The sequence below is a fragment of the Helianthus annuus genome, chromosome 12, assembly GCF_002127325.2.
Source record: "Helianthus annuus cultivar XRQ/B chromosome 12, HanXRQr2.0-SUNRISE, whole genome shotgun sequence".
NCBI classification, from domain to species: domain Eukaryota; kingdom Viridiplantae; phylum Streptophyta; class Magnoliopsida; order Asterales; family Asteraceae; genus Helianthus; species Helianthus annuus.
The window spans coordinates 23,812,132-23,835,347 of record NC_035444.2 but is presented as its reverse complement, the minus strand read 5'-3'; the positions used below and the strand labels follow the sequence as shown (position 1 = coordinate 23,835,347).

The following is a 23,216-nucleotide window of genomic DNA, read 5'->3' as shown; positions in this document are numbered from 1 at the left end:
GTAAATATAATAGTAATCTATTTTAATATTGAAATGTTAAATGTATAGAATAAAAACTTATATGTTATTAAAAAATCAAATTTCTTTCACTTTTCAATTATACTTTTTGACGTTGCGTTGCAGCGAAACAGAACAACTAATAATGTAAAATAAATGTTATGAGTAAACTGCCAAAATGGTCCTTTAGGTTTGGTCATTTTTGTCACTTTATGTCAAAACTCAAACCCTTTAAATCTAAGTCTCTGTGGTTTCAATTTTGTTGTCATTTTCATCCAAAATCAAAATTTGGTTAGATTTTTCAGTTAACATCCAGTTTTTTTTTTGTCTTTTTCGTCCCTTTTAATGAAGGACAAATTGGTCTTTTAACGTTTTATTATAACAAATTTAAAACATCTGACCATTTTGTCCTTCATTAAAATGGAGGAAAAAGAAAAAAAAAACTTGATGTTAACTAAAAAATCTGACATATTTTGTTTTTAGATGAAATGGCAACAAAATTGAAACTACAGGGACCCAGATTTAAAAGGTTTGAGTTTTGGACTAAAGTGAACAAACCTCAGAGACCATTTTAGCAGTTTACTCTAAATGTTATTTAGCAATGAATATGTTGTTTAGAAAGTCAAACCATTAAAATTGGTTCAGTTATCACCGTACCATTTTACAATACCAAATAAACACTCATGTTCGGGTCTAACAGGTCGGGTTGACACGATATGCCCGCCCTACATATTTATAATTTTGTAAATAATAATTATTATTTAAATGTATATTAATATATTAGTTAAAAGTTATATGAATAGTGGGCTCGTTTAGGCTCATGAGCCGACTTGAGCTCGATTAGCGAAGCTCAGGCTCAGGCTAGTTTACTAAACGAGCTTGTTTTAAGCTCGGACTCGAGCTCGAACTCGTTTAAACTCAACTCGATTCGAACTTTTTTTCGAGCCAAGACGAGTAGCTCGGCTCGTTTACAGTCGTAAAAACATGCTACAAATTATGTAAAATGGAATATCAGAGGAAGTGGGGCACAACTATGTGCTCTGTCACACATACACATAGTTGTCTGCTGTTCCCAAAATCTAAAAATATGAAATTTTGATGGTAATTTTCATGACAACATAAACCATTAAACCCAAACATATAGCCGTGTATTTATAGTTTACTACTATTGACATGTGGGATGCACATAGCCAAATACCCATAAGTTGACATGTTGGTTAAAATGTGACATTTTATGTCACACGACTTTGTAAATGAATCTTAGTTTTACCTTTTCAACATGACATGTTACCACAATATTACAATTTAACTTTGTCAGTTTAAGCCACAAAATCTTAGTTATCAAACCAAACTGACAATCCATTGTTTAAAAAATACACAACTATCGAACATAGTCGTAACATAAAAACGGAAAAATTACATCATGATCCCCAAACATAGCCTTTACTCACTTTATACTCGACCAGTCGAACTCATACTCTTATACCAATCTCGTTGTCGGCTAAGCGTGTCTATTTGTAATTTTTGAGATTCTGATTCTCTCCTGGCTATTTTTACTTCCTCTTGGGCCGCTTTTGCTTCTTCCCTTGCCGCATGTGCTTCTCTCTGGACTTCTTCTACTTTTTGCCTCACTATTGTTACTTCTTTTTTCACTGAGAATCAACAAAATAATTATATATATAGTGTTAGAATCAAGTACAAATAGATTTAATCTGCTAAATATACAAATAACTAAAGTCATTAAGTGAACACCCATGGTTGTTCGAATAGAGTATTTCTTATTAGGGAAATATCATAAAAAACCAACTTATGTTATGTTCTTTCTCACAAAACTCCCTATCATTTTCATAAAATTTAACATAAGTCCTTTCAGTTTTATTATTAGTCCAATTTCACTTCACTTAAGTTCATTGGCCCAAGCCCAAGTCATTAGCACCTAGGGGCGTAGGTACTTAAGAGGGTATGGGTTGACAAGCGGTCCATTGTAAATTTCCAAACCCATAGGGAAAAAACATGGCTACACCACTGCCAACACCCTTTCTATCCATGTCTGAAGCTTTCCGGCCACCATCGCCGACAATTCCACGTTCACCATGACAACTACCATCACACCCAACCCCATGACCTAAAACCCACACCATACAAATCTAACCTAAGTTATCATTGCCTCCCACTAAGCGAGTGATGGTTTCCAACACCGCCTTTGATCCCCCAAATCTGAGTTCCATCCAATCGATCCCTATTCAAAATTCGCGAACAGAAACTCCACATCGAAAAGTAATATGCCTTCTATAAATCACGTTCAGATATGATGTGGAGCATCCGGAGATAGGGGTTAGATCTTGGGGAGACAAAGAGAGATCGAGAGCAATATAGGTCGTCGGAAGGTGTGTGGATCTAGGATAAAGGACACTAGTTTCACAAGAGAGTGTGGTGTTGGAAGTTGCCATAGGTGGCTTGAGTACGCATGAAGATGCGGGAAATATGTTGGATTTTGTTTTCTATGTAATCTTTTTATTTGTATGACTTTATATTAAGTGGTCTTAAGCCCCCGTGTTGGGGTGCAGGGGGGCATAAACCCGTGCTACCAGCAATGTGTGTGGGGGGTGGCGTTATTGATGCGGCTGGTCGGAAACCACAAAAGCGAATACCAGTATCGCTTCCGATGATATCAATACTCGTGTCACTAAACCATATTAAAAAAACTAAACTGTTGGTGCATAATGTCTAAAGCCTGCGTCTTAGTTGTAGTTGATTAATGTATAGGGTCTATTTTGGTTAATTATGTAATGTACAGGGGTTAAAGGTGTAATTGTATGTTTTTGATGTTTAGGTTTCGCTTGAATGGACACATGCCATACAAGCGGAACTACTTGATAAGGTTTCGCTTGTATGGTCATGACCATTCAAGCGGAACTACTACACTTATATAAACCCCAAGTGTTTTCGCATTTTGTACGTCGATGTCACAAGTGTAGCCGACCTGCTGACCTTGTATTTCATGAAAGTTGAATGAGAAAACAGTGTTAAAGTGTATCTCTTCTGTTTCTACTCATTTCTTCTATAGTTTTGCTTTGATTCATGCCAAATATGTATTTCCGCTACATATTCGGTAGGTGCTAGCTCCGATTGTCTCAAACGAAGGACAAACTCGATCCTACATAAACTCACTTAATTTCTGTGACTGAAATTATAAAAAACCAAAGGCTTGTTGAAACATGAAAAACCCTAAAGTTTACTATCTTTATAAAAAAAGAAGAAGATAATATTCTAAACCCTAAACCGTAAAAAATAACTAAACTCATTTAAGTTTTGTGGCTGAAATTATTAAAATCCACAGATTTGTTGCAAAACTGAAAAACCTAAAGTTTATTATCCTTTTAAATAAGAAGAAAAGAAAAAGAATAAAATACACGAAAAGAAAAAATAGGCACTATTCATCCAAAATTTTCAAATTATTTGTAACACTCCAAAAACGGGTTTAATAATTAAACCCCGTTAATATCAAAGAACGGGTAAAATGCTATCGGTATTAAAAGTTTACCAAATAAGCGTTAGGATTTTAAATAATCAAAGTTAACGCTATTTTAAGTGAACAAATACTTTGTAGCAAGTAAAAGTTAATAAAAGGCTCGGGTGAGTTGGACTTAAATTGAATCGGGTTATAACAACCAAAGTTAAGTAATTTGACTAGGAATATCTAAACTTTGTTAAATGGTTAATTGTTAGTAAGTGTTATATGGGGGGTTTAAACCAAGTTAAACTTGAGGGACCTAAGTTGTCAAAAAGAAAGCTTGTGTTATAAAAGATAAAATTCACACAACACACACATAGTGTGTGTGTAGGTCGATTACCAAGAGAGCAAAATAAGGGAAACCCTTATTCAACTTTTATCCACCAAATTGAAGGATGAATTAGGGCCAAATCACATGCATAAACATAAATTCGTGATCATCTAAGCTTGGAGATCATGAGGTATGTTGTAATTTATGTTTTGGTGATGATAATTGTATGGATGAACTTGAAGGTGATAACCTTGAGTTCAACATTTTGTTAGTATGGTGAATTTGATAAAGAAATTATGTGTGTGATCATCATACTTGCAAGTATATGTGAAATACTTGCACAATTTTGTGATTTGAATAAGTGTTCATGTATGACATGAAGTGGGTTTTGATTATATAATGAAATTAATGATATATGAGTATTCATGATCATCATACTTATATGTATGTGTAAGATACTTAAACAAATTAGAGATTCGAGTAAGTGTACATACATGACTTGAAACGGGTTTGTATGATATGATGAATTGATGCTATGTTAATCTTAATAGGTGTTTGAGATCATGTTGTCTACCAGTTTGTATGTAGAACTTGATTATATTAGGTATTCGGATGAATGTCTAGTAATATGTTGAAATGGGTTTTACATAGAAATGAACACCCTTAGTTTTAGCATAATGAATGGATAAATTAGCATTGATAAATGAAAGCTAAGTTAACTTGATGTTAATAATCGCCCGAGCTTGTCAAAGTGAAAGAAATTATATGAATTTGGTTTGAGAATTTAGTTAAAATGGTAGCCTAAAAATAACGTCTACCGGGTACTTGATGAAATGTCTAAGTGAGTTCGTCGAACCTAATTGTGCATTTGGATATGTTAATAGGTCAGTTGACTTTTAAAAGTCAAACTGACCTATAATAAGATCAAATGGTAATTTTGATATAAAATGCGTAAGGTGGGATAATCATGTCAAACAATGACTAATCTAACCATCTTGCAAACTATAATTGATAGTTTGATACTTGACAAGCTAGGTGGAAGCTTGGGAAAGAAGCGGGTCAAACAAATCAAGTACGAGGAAAAAGCATAATTTGGATGCAAGGTAAGTAAAACTTACATTTTTAAAATGGTATATCTATTCATGTATATGATTAAGGACGAGGTGACTTAGTATTTGAAATAAGTCTTTGAAATACGACGTTCCGACACAGATTGATACGGGTCGGAACAAGTAAATAATGGTAAGAAACCATATTTGGTAGTAAAAAGTGTAAAATGGTAATTCCGTCACGTCTTGACGAATAAAAAATAAGTTTTGATAAAGATCACATTATGGTGTAAGCCATAATGGATAAAATGGTAATTTTGTCATGTGTTGACGAATAAACAATAAATTTTGATAAAGATCACATTATGGTGTAAGCCATAATGGATAAAATGGTAGAATGGTAATTCGGTCACGTGTTGACGAATAAATAATAAGTTTTGATAAATATTACATTATGGTGTAAGCCATAATGGATAAAAGGGTAAAACGGTAATTTAGTCATGTAATGACGAATAAATAAGGAGTTTTGAAAAAGACACCATATAGTGTAAGCCATAATGGGTCGAACGAATTAAGAAACGACTATTAGTAATATAATCATACGGTGTAAACCGAAACGGACTAAATAGTGAGATGGTAAATAAATACCATCTCATAAAGATAAAATGCTCGTTTAGGCCAAACCGGTCAAATGGTGATATCGTCACCATTTGATAATAATAAGTAATGGTCGCTAGCCGAGTTTTGTGTTTACAAGATATAGCGTATGGTTGCGTTGCTATTAAAATAGAAATTAATAGTGCAAGGTAGTAAAACAAACGGGTCAATACTATCATCCGAGCCAGGTATGTGTAACGGGTCAAACTTTCAATAGGACTTAAGGTCCGATGAGAGTTAAATATGTCATGGGTGGACATTAGGTTACCTAAGGTAAGGTATATCTAATGATTTGAATAGTAGACATTATGTTCTTATAATGATTTTTAGTTAGAATATTGATTAAAGGTGCTCACTTGGTCAAAATATGCTTGTAAAAGTCCTCCGTCATAGAAAGGACTAAAGTTGACCAAAATGCCCTCTAATTTGCAAATCAGGCAAACGACCCTTAAGGGTAATTTGAAAATAAGTTTTATGATCAAGTAAATCCTTTTGATAACTGTAAAAGTGAAATATATAAGCCTTTTTGGTCTAATGCCTCGAAATGGGTCTTTTTCGTAAATTGTCAAACCGACGGGCACAATTTGAAAAATAAAATTTTACCATATGAAATCCGCCACAAATATAGTTGTGGTGGAAGATAAATGAAAATCCTAGTGTGAAAATAGGAGGTATGGAAAGTATAAGCGAGATTTAAGCCTAGTGCTCAAATCTTGAAACGGGTCGAATAATTTTCATAAATAAATATTCAGCCGAAGGTTTATAAGATGAAAATTTTGTTAATCCAAACAGTGGATTTTGAGTCCAAATGATAGAGGACCAAATTACGATCACTTAGGAAGAAACGTGAGGTTAAACGGATAAACAGTTTGAAAGTTACGACCGTTTTCGTAAAATGGACCAAAACTGAAAAATCTGCAGCTAGGCTGCAGCGTAACTTACGTTTCAGAGCTGCAGTCCAAGTTGTTTCATGTGCGCCGTAAGCTACGGTACATCAACCGTAGCCTACATCGGGCTTGCCAAACTTGATTTTGATTGTTTATTGTTTATTTGTTGTTTATGGATTATAAATACAAGTCTAAGCACCATATAACTAACATTTGAGTTGTTATTGGTGCATAGGTGATAGCTAGGACCTTACGGATGATGACCAAACTTATTAGACGAACCGAACACAACTGAATTTCAAGCTTCCGCTTATTTTCGTTATTTTACGAACCGAATCAATTATGAAGTTTGTAAAAGATTTATATTTTACGAATGTATTAACGTGCTAAAGAATTTAAGTGTTCTAAACACTTATGAACTTTTATAATTTCTAAAACAACGTATGCACGTTTAATTGCATTATTTGTATTAAATGCAAAAGTGTTTATAAATTCTCAGTTTTGTAAGCTTGGTCTTACATTATTTAACTACTTTTTTAAGTAAGAGTATTTTAGTAATTTTATAACTACTTATAAAAAAAGATAGCAACGTTTTCGGGTGTGATACACATGTTACCTATTGCAAAAGTTGAGGCTACCCTTATAGTTTCTACTTGATATATATCAAAACCGTAATATTGACGACAGGGGACAAGTTGTTTAATTAATTTTTTTTTTCTTACAAAAAAATCACAATTATAATAATTAAATAAAAGCCGAGGGACTTTAATATCAAAAAAGGAAAAAAAGGTGGAGAGTTTTGTGAGAGTAAAAAACAAAAAGAAAACAGGTTGTTTTTATTAGGGGTGTTCATCGAATCGAATATCGAATTTTCGAATTATTCGAATCGAATTGTTCAAATAATTTTTATTTTTCATTGAATTCGTATTCGATTCGAATTCGATTAAAACCTATCGAATTCGATTCGAATTCGTATTCGAATAAAAAACCCAATTCGTATTCGATTCGTATTCGATTAAAAATTCGAATTCGAATAAATTCGATTTAATTCAGATTCTTTAAAAACATGTAAAAAAACTTTTAAAATGAAACATAAATTTTAAAGCAGCCATAAAGCACAATATCACATTAAAAAGTTCAAAATAAAGTACCATAAGTCTAAAATTCGAAACGAGAAGTCGGGAATAACCACTCCACATTACAAGTTAATATTTTTACGCTTAGAAATCTATTGATAGATTTGTTACTTAGGTTTTAGTTATGGGCCATGTAGTGGGTTTGATAATGGGTAATTTTAATACTTGGAAAAAATGAGCATAATTTATAGTATAGCCTAATAAAAGTTATATATGTATCATATATAAAAATAATAAATAAAACGTATAATTTTTATTCGAATTTCGAATCGAATCGAATTTGAAATCATAAATTCGTATTCGATTTACTTGACTCGAATTGAGTCGAATTCGAATTCGAATTCTTATAATCGAAACGAATTCTTGATAATCGAATCGAATTTAAACGAATTTCGAATTTTTCGAATTCGAAACGAATTCTGCACACCCCTAGTTTTTATGGTATTTACTCTACTTCACTTTTATACTTTTATACTGTAATTAATAAACAAAATTGTTGAGTAACAATAAGAGCATCCATAAGACCATGTGTAGTGGTAGCAATTTATAATGCCCCCACCATGGGGTATTATATGACGTGTGGCATCCTAGTCACACTTGGGCATTATAACAAAAGTGGTGTAGTGGGCATAATGCCCTATAATGCCCTACCAATCATTAAAAAAAAAAAATTATTTTCTCATTGGCTAGTCAAACCCATTCAAACCTTCCACAATTCATTTAGGCGTTTTCATTAAAACGCCAAACCCATTTTTCTTTGCCCTATAATGCCCTATGTAATGGAGAAGGGGGCGTTTTTTTTGCCCTATAATGCCCCACTACACATGGTCTAATAGGATGTATGTTAATGTTTTTAAGGAGAGAGAAATGTGAGGTGGATGAGAGAGGGTGAGGAGAAAAGGTGTGCTGGTATATGTAGGAAAAACATGTATTTGAGAAGAGAAAAAAGTGTTGTGAGAGGGAGGGAGGAAAGAGGAGAGAAGAGGGAGAGTGTTGTTTTTGGATGATAATATGGGGCAAAAGAGAGAATGTGTGTGATTGGTGGGGCAATGCCACATTGGCACAATAAAAACATCAAAAAACACCTCTTACTGGGGATGCTCTAATTACTCTAGTTATTTCTATGTTTAATAGATCCATTTCATTTGTATTGAATCTCTTGTGTCTTTTTATTACTCTACTTCACTTTTATACTGTAATTAATTACTTTTGTTTAAAATTGTTGAGTAACAATAATTACTTTAGTTATTTTTACATTTAATAGATCCATTTCGTTTGTATTGAATCTCTTGTGTGTGTAATGGAGAATTGGATTTTAAGAATCAAAACATTAACTTGTTTCTTGATAAAGTTAAGGCTAAAGGGGGTGGTCATGATCCTCTACATAGGCGTCAACCTTTAATTCATCATCCAAAATCACTACCCTAAAAGTATGGTCATGGCCAATGACTTCTAGCTCAAGTAGACCTGGCAAACGGGTCGGGTCGGATCGGGTCATGGGTCAAAACGGGTCAATTAAAAAAGGGCTGTTTTGGTTCGGTTCGAAACGGGTTCGGATCAGAACGGGTTCGGGTCGGAACAGGTTCGGGTCAGAACAGGTTTCGGGTCGGGTTGGCTATAAAAATACAATTGTATTCGTAATGTTAAATGACGACAATTTACAAAATTTAAAAACAAAAGAAATAAAAATACAATTCTATTGATATGCAAATGCACTTTAGATGGATTGTGCAAGATAGCTGCTTACTAATCATTGCTTCAAGTTTGAGACATGGTCATTAAGAAAAAATATGATTGGTCAACAAGAATATCCATGTTTGTGTAGTTCTTTTGTAGTGTGTACGAACCTTTTATTTCTACAAGAAGCAAATTATGGTTTTGAATTAATTCTGAATTTTTAAATTGTGAAAATGCCAACAATGTGTACACAAAAACCATATGTTTTTCCTGGTAACAAGTAAAACTATAATCACATGAGATCGAAATGGTACAGGTCGAAATGGTACAGGTTGAAACGGTTCGATTCGAAATGGTACTGGTCGAAACGGTTCCATTCGAAACGGTTCGCGTCGAAACGGTTCGATTTGAAACGGTACTGGTCGAAACGGTACGGGTCGAAACGGTTCCCGTTGAAACGGTACTGGTCGAAACGGTACGGGTCGAAACGGTTCGCGTCGAAACGGTACGCGTCGAAACGGTACGGGTTGAAACGGTACGGGTCGAAACGGTTCGATTCGAAACGGTACAGGTCGAAACGGTACGGGTCAAAACGGTACTGGTCGAAACAGTTCGCGTCGAAAAGGTTCGATTTGAAACGGTACTGGTCGAAACGGTACGGGTCGAAACGGTTCCCGTCGAAACGGTACTGGTCGAAACAGTTCTCGTCGAAACGGTACGCGTCGAAACGGTTCGCGTCGAAACGGTACGAAACTCGTTCTGACCCGCAACTCGTCTCGTGCAGAAACTTGAGTTGGCCCAAAACCCGTTGCGATCCGAAACCCGTCCCATGCAGAAACTCGTGTCAGCCTGAAACCCGACCCGAACCGACCCCGTTCCGATCCAAAACCTGCGTCGTGCCGAAACCCGTCTCGGCCCGAAATTCAATTTGAACTGAACCCATTCCGATCCGAAACCTGCCCCGATTTTTTAAGACACTAACCCACATCGACCCATTTCTTTAATGTTGTCGACCTGCTTTGACCCGAAAATAACAAGATGGAATTCCAAGTGACCCATTGTGACCCATTTAGTTAAAATATCTTACCCAAACCAACCCATATAATTTTAAAAGCAACCCAAATTGACCCATTTGGTAGACTTTGGGTCAAGATTGCCCACTCTAAGCTCAAGTGGTCGGAGGACTTGAGTTCTTCTTTGAAGACTCAAGTTCAATTCTCATTTGGTGCAAAAAAATGAGTAAGACACTGGTGGGCAGTGATAGGAGACCCAGGGAAACCTGGGTTCGATCCTTGAGCCAAACGGGTTTTACCGGTAATTTTACCGTCGTGCCTACGGGCGGGTGGGTTACCGGGTTTTCCCCGGAATTGGTGGTGGACGACTCGGGTTACTCTGGTAGTACTCCGTTTGTCCAGTGGGTGCCCCGGGAGTGCTCGGGATTGATTTGTTGGCCGTTCAAAAAAAAGGTGTTGTCATGACCCAAACCGCTATCTCTTTATTATTTTAATATATTTTTTTCTCAAAGTCATCAAATAGAAGAGTCGTTGTATTCATGGTTTAATCCACACCAACCAGTATAGCCTTCCATTCATATTCTTAGATGACGAAACATGTCCCAACAATGACTCTCATACCCTTTAGCCTAATAACTCATTTTGAGAGTTCAGTAAATTACAGTAATTACAGTCCTAACTGATAACTTTCTTTTACAATTGTCAATCTAACAGAGAAATAAGTCATATTCTCCCAATCAATGATGTGGCATCTACTTATATATATATATATATATATATATTTTTTTTTTACAATCCAAATCATTGAAAGGTCATATACTATGTTATTAGAGATAGACAAAGTTACTTCTTTGTTTGAGTGATATTGTCTTTGCGAACTTAAGGAAAGGTTAGAAGTCTTATTGGTTTAATTGTCGGCATAAGCCGTTTACCAGTTATAGTTTGAATTATTAAAATACAATGTGTCTAAAAATATTACGTGTTGTTTAACTCATAGCGTTGAACTTGTAAAACTTTCCTGCTTCGGGTTTTATTTTTAACTTACGAATAAAAACGAGAAGAGTTAGACGTCAATGGTAGAGTAAATGCATATTTATTTTTATATATTTTTTCATTGCATTATGTATTGTGTAATGGTAGTCTATACTTCTAAAACAGGAAAAAAATACTTCAAAACAAATCAGTATATCATGATGCATAAAAATAACCCTCTTATAAAACATAAAAAAGTCATTTCTTTATAAAACACAAAAAAAATCATTTATTTTGAGACTTCGATTATTAAAGGTCGTAAAGATTTTAAACCATTTAGAGTGAATTTCAAGGATTGTCCTTTATCTTTATACCTATTTTCAGGCGTTGTCCTTTATCTTTAAAATTGATGAATTTTGTACTTAATGTTTCTAAATGCTACGCATTTTGTCCTTTAGTCCCAACTTGGTTAGATTTTCTGTTAAATTTAATCATGTGACTTGTATGTGATGGCAATTTTGTCATTATTAACCTTTATAGGGACTAAATGGGAAAATAGCTTATATACCCAACATCTCTCTCTCCCCCTCCCTTCCCCCCACCCACCACCTGTTAATTCATGCCAACCCCGCACTACCTTTAGATGTTATTTACAATTCTTAACCTGTTAACCACCATCATTTCTACCATCTGTTATATTGCCCAAACATCCACAAATCTCAACAAAACAGGTTCATAACAAAAACAAATTAACGGAATCTTGAACAATTTCATCTTAATTAAAGAAAAAAGAATCATAAGTGGGACACCTCATCCACTACAAGTTGGGCACCTCATCCACCAAAGCCTAACACTTCTGATTCAGAATTAATTGGGGGAAAACATAACTTAAGACCGATTTAATTGAGAAAAAACACCAAAGCATGATTCAGATGATTCAGTTACAGAAGACGATGGTGGTTGCAGCAAGGGTTAGGTGAAAAAAAAAATCATCACCGCCGAACACCGCCCCATCAACCATCACTGCTCACTACTGCCCCTGCCACCATCCAACAGAACACACCAAATCAAACCACAACCCCACCTGCCACCATCCAGCACACGAAAACCCCCTTCTCAATTTTGAACAATCCCGTCACCATCCACCACCACCACCAACCACCCACCCTCCACCACCTTCTACAACCACCCAGCGTCGCCGCCATCAACCACCAACAACCCAGAATGAACCAGCCACCACCTTCCACCAACCACCATTGTTGGTTAGAGAGAGATAGGAGAAATAGAGAGATGAGAGAAAGAAAACATGTTTTTTTATTTAGAGTGAATTTCAAGCACCATCTTTAAAATTGACCAACCACCACCCTCCACCAACAGCCGCAACCATCCTCCACCTACTGCCACCACCAGCTCTTCAACATCAGTCGCCGATTAAAGATAGAGATGGTGTGTGAGAGAGAGGAAAGAGAAAGAGAGAGAATACATGTTTTTATTTATTTATATATATGTTTTTCATTTCTATACACTATAGTCCCTTGATGTTAATTATTTGCACAATTAGTCCCTGCGGAGGTGAATATGTGCAAGGCACATGACCAAATTTAACAAAAAAACTTAACTAGGTTAGGCTAAAAGGACATAACGTGCAAGATTTTGAAACAGTAAGTACAAAATTTGTCAATTTTAAAGATAAAGGACAACGCCTGTAAATGGGTATAAAGATAAAGGACAATCCTTGAAATTCACTCAACCATTTATTTAGTGTACGAGAGATGATCATTTTTAGAAATTAATCAACCAGAAGAAAAATATCATTAAAGAAAATGTTTAAGGCTAGCCAGTGTGGAATAAGGCCCCTCTGACGCCCTTCCATTCGGAGGAATTTGATAGGGCCAATAAGGTTCCAAAATAGGGTCCACAAACAGAGCCCTTTCACGCCCGTCATTATACTCATTCGAGCACCTTTGGCACCTCCTTTATAGCTTGTGGGGCGGTGTTACGACATTATCAAGCTGATTTAGATTTAGAGGGAGAGCGCTACTCTACACCACCCAGCCTAGTAAAATACACGTTGGAATTTTGTATAAACGTACCTCGTATTCTGTAAACTTTGACTGAAACAGATAGGGTAAAGCCCAAAACACCTGTCCCCAAAAGTATGCCAAAAACAATCCCAACCACCTTTTTTATGTTTTTACTTTTTCTCGTACCACCATGAAGATCCTCATTAATGTTAACAACACCTATACCTGTATTCATACATGCAAATTCAATTTCTATGTTAATAAAAACCCTGAAATATGTATAGAACCATAGGTATCACGATACACGTATGGAGCAAGCTCTATCTTACCCTTTACAGGGCGAAAGCTACCATCGGCATATCGAATATAACATTTCCCTAGGTACATATCACCCCAAGTCGACGTCTCACACTCTGATCTCACCCGTCCACGTGCTTCCAAGACACAATCTTCACAATCAGTTACATTCAAATCTTGTACACATTGCATCATACCCTGAACACTCCCCAAAACACCCACACGAAAGTATTGCCCGGTTTTACCAACCAGATATGCCAACGCATCATCTATTCGGGTCAGCGTATCCGAATTATAACCAATCGAAGGGCCACACCTCTTGAACACCTTCAACTTGTCCTCTACACCAAAAAATGATGTATTGTCATATTTTATAAAACACCCTTCTAATTGTATTGTTCCACTAGTTGACTTAGGACACGTTTTCTTGAGTTGACTCACTGAGTTTTCCACACAATCCTTACAATCATGGTAGCTAAGATCACCTCGGCATTGAAAGAGTCCATAAACAACATCGCTTTGGGGTGATATTTCAAATTTGTTGAAGCTCGAGATGGAAGCCGAGCTAATTAAGGAAGTGAATAGTGTGTTGACATTTGACTCGTATGCTTTCGTTGAGATGGAGTAGAGTTGAGAGCACTCGAAATAGACGATGGACTCCTTGGCGAAAACGGATAAGAAGGGAATTACGAGAGAAACTAAAGCAAATGAAAGATAAATAGCTTGTTTCATCATTAAAGAGCAGCCTTGTATATAAAGCATGAACAGAGGTTGATTCATGTTAAGATATAAGAGATTGATTGTTATTTCTAGTATTATAATTATTATATTTTGCATATTTTTATATTCGAAGATGATGTATGGCATTGACTTGGAATGGGTTGAACAATATATGACTTTGTAGTTTGTCTAGCATTTTCTGCAGGAATGTGCTTCCATTTCTTTGATTTCTCTCTATTCATCATTCAACCCTTTAGTCCATTCCATCATTTTCTTTCCCTGTCAATCTATATATAAATTATTTCCTCACCACTTGATAAATGTTTTAATATTTTTATAGTATTATCAAGTATTTTGGTCTTCTTAGTTTAAGACCACTTTGGTGAATTTAATATTCAATATTAGAAGGTATCTGGGACCGTAATTTACGTCGCTACTCCACCACCGGACCCGACACCATTTGCACAACCATCGGGATTGTCACCAAAATCTTCTCCAACATTGGATGTGCTCGACCAGACACTTTCTTCCAAAGTTGATGACCCCAAACAGAGCCGGGTATGATGGTGTGCGGGGAGAACCTCCGCACAAGGCCCGTGATTTCGAGGGGCACGTGATTTTTAAAAAAAAATCGATATATATGTTATTTAAAAAAAAATATAAGTACATACCAATTCCAATATAGGCCCATTATCAAATATTATTCTATAGTTTATAATTTAGCCCACTTCACATTATTAATAAATTGTTCGCCGCTCATTAACTTCCTATTTTGATAAAAAAAAAAAAAAACTGCTTTTGAGATGATAATGGTCGTCCAAACACGATGGTTATTTCTGAGTTTAAATCTCAGCCGTAATAACCTTCAAAAATTTGGCAGTTTTTTTTTCCGAGCAGTTTAAGGGTTCCTCTGTTTTCAGCCTTTTTCTCGGTAACCTCTTCCACGTCTGGCCAATAACTGATTAGACGCTCCTCTTACCACCTATATAAATACCCTTCCACCACTTTAGGGCTGGCAATTCTGACACGAACACGATAACACGAGCTACACGAAGTTATCATGTCTCATGTTTGACCTTAACATGTTTCGTGTCTAAAACAAGTCGACACAATAAGACCTTAACAGGTTTCGTGTCTAAATAGGTTAAAACCCGTTAAGCTTTTAAGACCCGTTAAGTACATGTTAATAATTAAAAATTAAAAAATATTATATGTGGGTGTAGACATGGGGTCATCAATTATGGTACATGAGATGAATTATACACAAAAACACGCGGTTCTTTTTCCACAATTTAATCCCTAAATATTAAATCTCTCTCACAAACACCACCATTCCCTATCCGGTTCACAGTTTTCCCAATTTGGTCGTGTTCGTGTCTTAAACAGGTCGTATGATATGTTGGTAATTTTTTCGTGTCTTAACATGTCGTTTCGTGTAACCTATTTATTAACAGGTTCGTGTTCGTGTTTCAAAAATCTGACACGATAAGATTTCGTGTCGTGTTCGTGTTTATGTATTTCGGGTTCGTGTGTCTTAACAGATCGGGTTAACCCATTATGCCAGCTCTACACCACTTGCATATAGGGCTGTTCAAAACTATATGTATCCGAAAATCCGATCCTAAATATACGATATCCGAAAATTCGGATATCCAAAATTTCGGATATTCGAATTTTTCGGATTCAGATAGTGATTTTAAATTTTTTCGGATATTTCGGATATCCGAAATATCCGAAAATTTAATTTTTATTTTTTTCGGATATCCGAATATCCGAAAATATCCGAAAAATATCTGAAAACATATATCCGGATATCCGAATATATCCGAAATATCCGGTTCCGAATATGAAAAAATAATAAAAGAAATTAAATAAAATGTTGAATTTTCGGATATCCGACTCACTATCCGATCAGATATCCGAATTTCGGATACAGGTACAGATAGTGAAATCTGGTATCCGAAAATTTTGGATATCCGAAATTCGGATATACGAATTTTCGGATATCCGGTTTTGAATACCCCTACTTGCATATACTCCTTCGACTACCACCCAAGCACTAATTTCTCTCCAGAACCTCATCAAATTGATTATCATCGACTTTTGGCGGGGTGAAATCCGGAGGGCACTTGGCGGAAATTGATATTTCTACTATTGAAGCAACCGAGATTTTGCAGCCACCGTGAGGGGAAGATGATGAACCAAGTGCTAACAACGCCTGCCTTCTGTCTCCGTCAATCCCTTACGCTACTGACATCATAGAATCGTTCATTGTTTCATGCTCGATATTACTTAATTGCTTCTTACATTCTCATTTTCTTCTAATTTGTTTTTAATCAATCCAAGGCTCCCAAGAAAGGTGGAAAGCCAGAGTAGCAACCAAGAAGAAAACAGTACTGTTACTGAAATTGAAATTTTGTTTGGTTTTTTCTGTTTGTATTTGGGTTAAAGGGTTTCCGTCCGTATTCAGCTTCAATTTACGATTTTATTGTTTCTTGTAATCCAGGAGAAGGCAGTGAATCCGTTGTTTGAGAAGAGGCCGGAGCAGTTTGGATCGGCGTTTGATTGTTGTTTTGAATCGAAGGTTTGCCATGTTATCAGGTCAGATGACCATTTTTGTAAACGTGTCAGAATTGTCTTGTGGCTGCCTACAAGGTGTTTGATTGATGGCTTCTCATTTCATATGTATTATTTCATATATTGTGTTTTGAAGTTGAAGTTGATTTTGTGTTTATTTCAAATTCAGGGTCTACGCCTGTGACACTCTAGGTTTTCCCGAACAAACATCTTGTAATATCACTTTGTATATACATTATTAAATGAAAATGTGACCTTCTTACATGCTACGTGTTGTATGTATGTGTATATATATATATATATATATATTTAGGTGTTTGTGCTAGTGAGTTGAGACCATGACTCGAGACCACTCGGTCTCGAGTGGGCCGTAACCGGTTGGGCCGAAAACCCCCTTAGCCTACTCGAAACCAAGTATAAAACCCCCAAACCCTCCCCACTTCCTTCATTTCTTACACAAACACACACACTCCTTCCTTCTCTCTTTCACCAAAAACCCCAAACCACCAAACCCATCTTCTTCCCTTTTCTCTCGAATCTAACCAGCAACAATAAGGAATCTCGGTCAAGAAACTCGGTCAAGATCATCACCACAAATCGGACACTTCATTTTCTCACTTTCTTCCTTGATTCGGTGCCTTCTTCATAAACGGTTAGTGTTCTATTGTGTGTGTAGGATATATGTGTGTGATGTGTGTAAAATGCAACATATAAAACACATCAATTAAGGCATAAAACTAACCCTTTTTAAGTACTAATGTTGGAAAAAGAGTGTTTTTGTCTTCCTTTTGTATTTTCAGGATGAAATGAGCTCAAAATCACAAAAGAAGCAAAAAAGACCACTAATTCTACCATAAATACAAGAAAAGGAACAAAAGTGGACTGCCCGGACCCTCAACGGCACCTCCCAAGGCAAAAAGAAGGAAACAGAGTCTGAACACGCCCCGTGTCCAGCGAACACGGGGGCGTGCCCAGGAAGCAGCAGAAAAGACAAACCAATAGAAGCTTCCATTGCCCACCACGGGGCCGTGTCCAGCGAGCACGGGGGCGTGGTGAAAGTACAGCAGGCGCATTAATTGTAATTTGCAATTACAATTAATGAGGAGAGAGAGTGTCAGGCGGGCACGGGGCCGTGTCCAGCGGACACGGGGCCGTGTCCAGCCTTCTGTTCAGCCTATAAATAGAGGAGCTTGGCTTCATTCTCTCTCATCCCTTGGCACACCACCTCTCTCACACTTCATCCACCACCCACCACCACCATAACACCATCATCCACCACCATCATCCATTGTCCATCGTAGAGTGTGTGAGTCGTCTCGGGATCCAAGATTGATCGTAAGAGTTCTTGACAATCAAGGCCATGTTTGCCTAAGTCTCTTACATCACTTGGTGAAGACAAGTGTTTAGTATAATACTTTTTATTTTTAATCTTTTGCACTTTTTATTTGGTTTTGTATTAATGACTTTAATAACTAGTTACTTATGTTGAAGGTGATCTTTCCTTATCGTTTGTCCGTGGTGTCTTGGCGTTATTTTACTGTCTATATAAAATAAAAGATTTTCACCATTCATATCTCCACGGTCTATATGGAGGTATGTTGGCTACCTGGTCGGGGGTTAAGGGAACGGTTTGGTAAGGGTCTTGCCCTTGTTCAGCGTTTAGAGGTCCTGCTTGGGACCTGGGTCAAATTTAGTAGGATCTCCTTCAATGCCCATAGGTATTGGATGGCGGGGATCCAAACTCTTTGACCCCCTCATAAGTTAACTACTATTAATACTATAACCCGGCTATTTAGGACTGTATCCCTGCTGACTCAGACTACTTAGCCGAGGGTAACGTCGCCGCCAAAAGCGGGGCCTACCATAATTTGCATTAATAACTTAATTCATTATCTTTCAATAATCCGACCCTTTAGGATTGTATCCTTGCTGACTCAAACTACTGGGTTGAGGGTAACGTCGCCTTCAAAAGAGGGGCCTACTACAATAACTAAGATAATCTCTTAAACAAGTGCAAAAGTGCGAAAATAATCAAAGGTTATACTAATACACGTGTCGGATCCAAGTGATTCATCTTGTCTATCTGTTTTTATTTTATTTTTATTTTATTTTTATTTTCAGCATTTTAGTTAGTTTTTATTTTTCTTAGTTTAAAACATTTTTCTAACCTTTTTGATTTGATTAGACGTTGAGGATAAACCGGTATTAAAAGCTCTTGTGTCCTTGGACGACCTCGGTATCTTACCAACACTATACTACGTCCACGATGGGTGCACTTGCCCATATGTGTGTTTAGTGTTAGTAAATATCGTGTTTTACAAATTTAAAACTTGGCTAAAAGTGTAAAAGGGCTTAAATATACATCAAAATTATATACACACCGACACACATCAAGTTTTTTGGCGCCGCTGCCGGGGGACACAAGGATTTTAAGAAAGTTAGGAATCAACGGCCTAATCATATTTTTATTTTTCTTTAATTTTTTTAGGATTTTTTCTTAGATTTTTAGCTTCTGCAGAGCTCAACACGGGGCCGTGCTTGCTGAACACGCCCCGTGCTCAATCATTGGAACTGGCAATCCTGTTTTATATCAGACAGTAGGCTGAACACGGGGCCGTGTCCACTCAACACGCCCCCGTGCCCAAGATTCAGTTGCTGAAAACAGAACCGTTAGATCCCGGCGGTTGGTAATTTCTGATACAAACATGAGTGATAGTAATTCTTTTTACTTTCGGCACTCTTATGGTTTGTGGTGTCGAATATGTGGAGGCGAACATGAGGAATTAAAATGTTTCTTCCTCACTTATAGGCCCCACTATATAGACCCACCGATTCCTTGTAACCTTAAGAGGGGCGAAAGTAAAAATAAGCACTATTTCTCCCTCGAATGCGCCCAACCAGATATTCTAGGAGAAATGCTCCTTGACGAGTTATTTCAACTAGAAGAACTACTTCTAAATTGGTCAAAAGAACTTAGGAAGGATTTTTTAGATCCATCCCAAGATGATGACCATGAGGAAATGTTGGAACCGCATTCCGACAACCTCGTTGCTCCCGAAAATACCTTTTTACCTAGACAAGACGTGGACGATAGTCGTCCCTGTGCCGATTGTGCAGTGAAGGACTCCCCATCGACTTCGTTCGGTGCATACATAGACCTGAGCGATTCGGCATACACCTTCTTTAACGAGAGCCCGGGAAAGGGTTGGACTTGTCCACCTAGAATGAAAATAGGAATTACCCTCACCGATAACCTCTTGCGTTCTCGCCTTAGTATAGGACAATTAAGGTATCTTAGGCACTATGGGGTTGTTCCAACAAATCAAGAGCCACCCGACATAGATTAGCTCCTTAGTAAGAAATAAAACTCCATAAAACAGCCTACCGACACGAGGCCGTGCCCGGTCAACACGCCCCCGTGTTCACTCAGAAGATTCTCTGCTGATTCTGTCAGAATACGGACAAAATGTGTCAGGATTTTCTCCGCACACGGGGCCGTGTCCAGTGGACACGGGGCCGTGTCCAGTGTGCTGTCGTTTTCTTTAAATGCAGCCTGAATTCTGCTCATTTTTGACCACTTCACCAAGCAGAGATTCCTGGGATCTTCACATATACCATCCTAGGTAAGTGCTAAAAGAAGGTTCCTAAGGACCATCTTGTCTTTTCCACTTTTGTTCATTTCCCCTTCTTCCAAAATTTTTCAAACCTTACCTCCATGGAAGCTTGGAAACCCATGATTCCAACCTTCTATGAAAGGGTTTGTAGGGATTTTTGCCACGGATTCTTGTCTAAAGTTAGTTCTATAACTTTGTTTTAAATTATCTAAGCTTAAAACACAACAAATGTGTATTAAAATAATTTAAAAACCTAGAGTCGTTAGGCAAAAATCCTGCAGATAGCTGAACACGGGGCCGTGCTCACTGAGCACGGGGCCGTGTTCGAGGTACTGTTTTGCAAAAGTTTAGTTATCTTCGGATTATTTCGCAGAAAATGGCCAGCAGAAACAGCGGAACATCTTCAAGAAATAACCGAAATGGAAGGAGGTCGTCTACGGCAGAGGATTCCCTAGTAAACTACGTTTACGCTTTGAGGGAAGCCATAGACGAGATGACAGGAGTAGAGGAAGCTTTGGTGGATCGTATTAATCATCTGACGGTAGGTTTGGAGGGTTGCCTACGGGAAGTAAATCTCCTGCACCAGAGATTAAACCTTCTCGCTTCCCCGCCTTTGGTCCCGGTGATAACCCAAAGGGCGTGGAATGTAGTACCCGAGGTTATCATTCCAGCAGAATGGCACGCCATGCACCAAGTACCTCAACCGAGGGTGGTGCAAGGAATCCCGGTGAGCATTCCTCCTCAAGACACCGAAGAGAATGAGGCCACCTTCCACCTCCCTAGGGAGATAGAGGAATGGCTTTGAATGACAACCAAGGAGCCATCGGCTAAAGAGAGTTACTACATCGGGAAGCTATTCCCGAAATTTTCTTAAATAAGTAGAACTCTTATGATAACCTTATGTATCCCCTAGTTATTCAGCTAACTTAGTGTAATATATCTCTATGATTTGCAATGTTATGATGGTTTTTATGATTGATGGTTGTTTTGAGAATAAAACACACTCATGGTGGTAATGGATGAAAAAGGGAACGAGAAAAAATGGAACCATGCATGAAGAACAGAGCAACCCGACAAAAATCTCCATCACAGAAGGCTCAACACGGGCCGTGCCCAACCAACACGGCCCCGTGCTGAGCCCCTGCAGAAAAATCACCCAGTTCAGGTAACTGGACACGGGCCGTGTTCAGCGGACACGCCCCCGTGTCCAGGCTTCTGTTTCAATTCTGAAATTTTTGTAACTGGCACTTGACCACGGGGCCGTGCCCGGTGAACACGGGGCCGTGTCCAGAGTGCCAGTAACACAAATATTTGCTTTTTAACATACTTTTATACATTCTAATCAACCAAAAATATTGTTTTTGGACACATTGAGGACAATGTGTAATTTAAGTGTGGGGGGATGCTAAAACCTTGAAATTTTGCAAAATCCTAAACACAAGCCTTACACAAAACTCTATTGGAACCGCTAAACACCCCAAATTTTTTCAAATACCTTTTTCATTTTTTTTATTTACTTGTCTTAGTTTAAGTTGGGAAGAACAAGTCCTAAAAAGGTTATATTTTTACAAGTTTACAACCGATAGCGTCGTGATAAAAAAGGGAACCAACATAAGAAAATTATGAAACGGCATAACAAGTCTAGTTTAAAATTCGATTATATATGCTTGGTCACATTTAAAAACCCATTCCCACAAAAGTGAGTTTTGAGCCTTTATTGAGCATAAAAATACACATATTTAGATTAAATGCTCATTTTTCGTTTCTTGTGTGAATAGCCGCTCGGTCCTTACAAATCTAGAACTTGCCACAACGATACATTCCCAGTCCTTACCAACTTAAACCCAAGTAAGTAAATGATGGAGGCATTAGGACTAACTATTTTTCTTTCAAAACCATTATTTTTCATTTTTTTTACCTACCCAAAATCCCCCTAGATAGCCCCTTTGAGCCTAAACCTTTCATTTCATTACCCCAAAAACCATTTTTACCCACCAAAAACCTTTTTCACTTTTTTCACCCTTTATTTTAGTAACAAGCTCGGTTTTTCGTCAACTTGCCCTTTCATGTGACATCAAAAAAAAAAAAAAAAAATCTTATATGAAGTCAAAAACAAACAAAAGCTACAAAAGCTTGTTTGGAGAAATACTTCAAAAAATAATAAGTCACTAAAAACAAGGTATTTTACGAAAACCGACACTTGTTACGATTTTTCGCCCTTTTAACTAACCACTAACCAACCACCCACCTTTAAACCCAAGCCTTCACCCCAAAAGTCCTCTTGATATTTACAAAGGTAAAAAGTTAAAAAGGAGGAGGATTGATTGCTTGGCAAGCCTATGGAAATACGTAAGTTCCGTGCCGCTCTCGAGTGATTCACTAAAATATACACCTTCGGCCGAGTGTTGAGTGATCTCCCGTGAGGTATGTGAACTTGTATATAAATGGAATTTTAATAAGGCATGTTATGCCCAAATAAGTAGTTTATCTTGTGAAAAGTTCAAAATAAATCATAACGAATAGGATTGTAAATAACTAAAAATAAAACCTATAAAAACCTTGGATTCCCGACACTCTAAGACAAGCTAAAAAAAAAAAAAAAAAAAACTTCTCTTCTACCTATTCCACTTGGGAGTGTAAGCCACATTTAAAGAGTTTTGCTTGAGGACAAGCAAAAGTTCAAGTGTGGGGGTATTTGATGTGTGTAAAATGCAACATATAAAACACATCAATTAAGGCATAAAACTAACCCTTTTTAAGTACTAATGTTGGAAAAAAAGTGTTTTTGTCTTCCTTTTGTATTTTCAGGAT

At 37.1% G+C, this 23,216-nt stretch overlaps 1 protein-coding gene and 1 long non-coding RNA gene across 2 annotated transcripts; one reads left to right on the top strand and one right to left on the bottom strand.

Moving 5' to 3' along the window:
* Window positions 1-1,284: 1,284 nt before the first annotated feature.
* Window positions 1,285-14,235, bottom strand: LOC110894397 (plasmodesmata-located protein 6). Its single transcript, XM_022141628.2, has 3 exons — window positions 13,527-14,235; window positions 13,267-13,422; window positions 1,285-1,649 (listed from the first exon to the last, which is right to left on the bottom strand). Exons 1-3 carry the CDS (start codon window positions 14,227-14,229, stop codon window positions 1,450-1,452), a joined length of 1,059 nt encoding a protein of 352 aa, XP_021997320.1. The 5' UTR covers window positions 14,230-14,235; the 3' UTR covers window positions 1,285-1,449.
* On the top strand, window positions 3,843-6,807 carry LOC110894398. The gene is made up of 3 exons (XR_002566293.2): window positions 3,843-3,972; window positions 4,818-4,885; window positions 6,611-6,807. It is a non-coding gene; the product is annotated as an uncharacterized LOC110894398 (long non-coding RNA).
* Window positions 14,236-23,216: the final 8,981 nt, after the last annotated feature.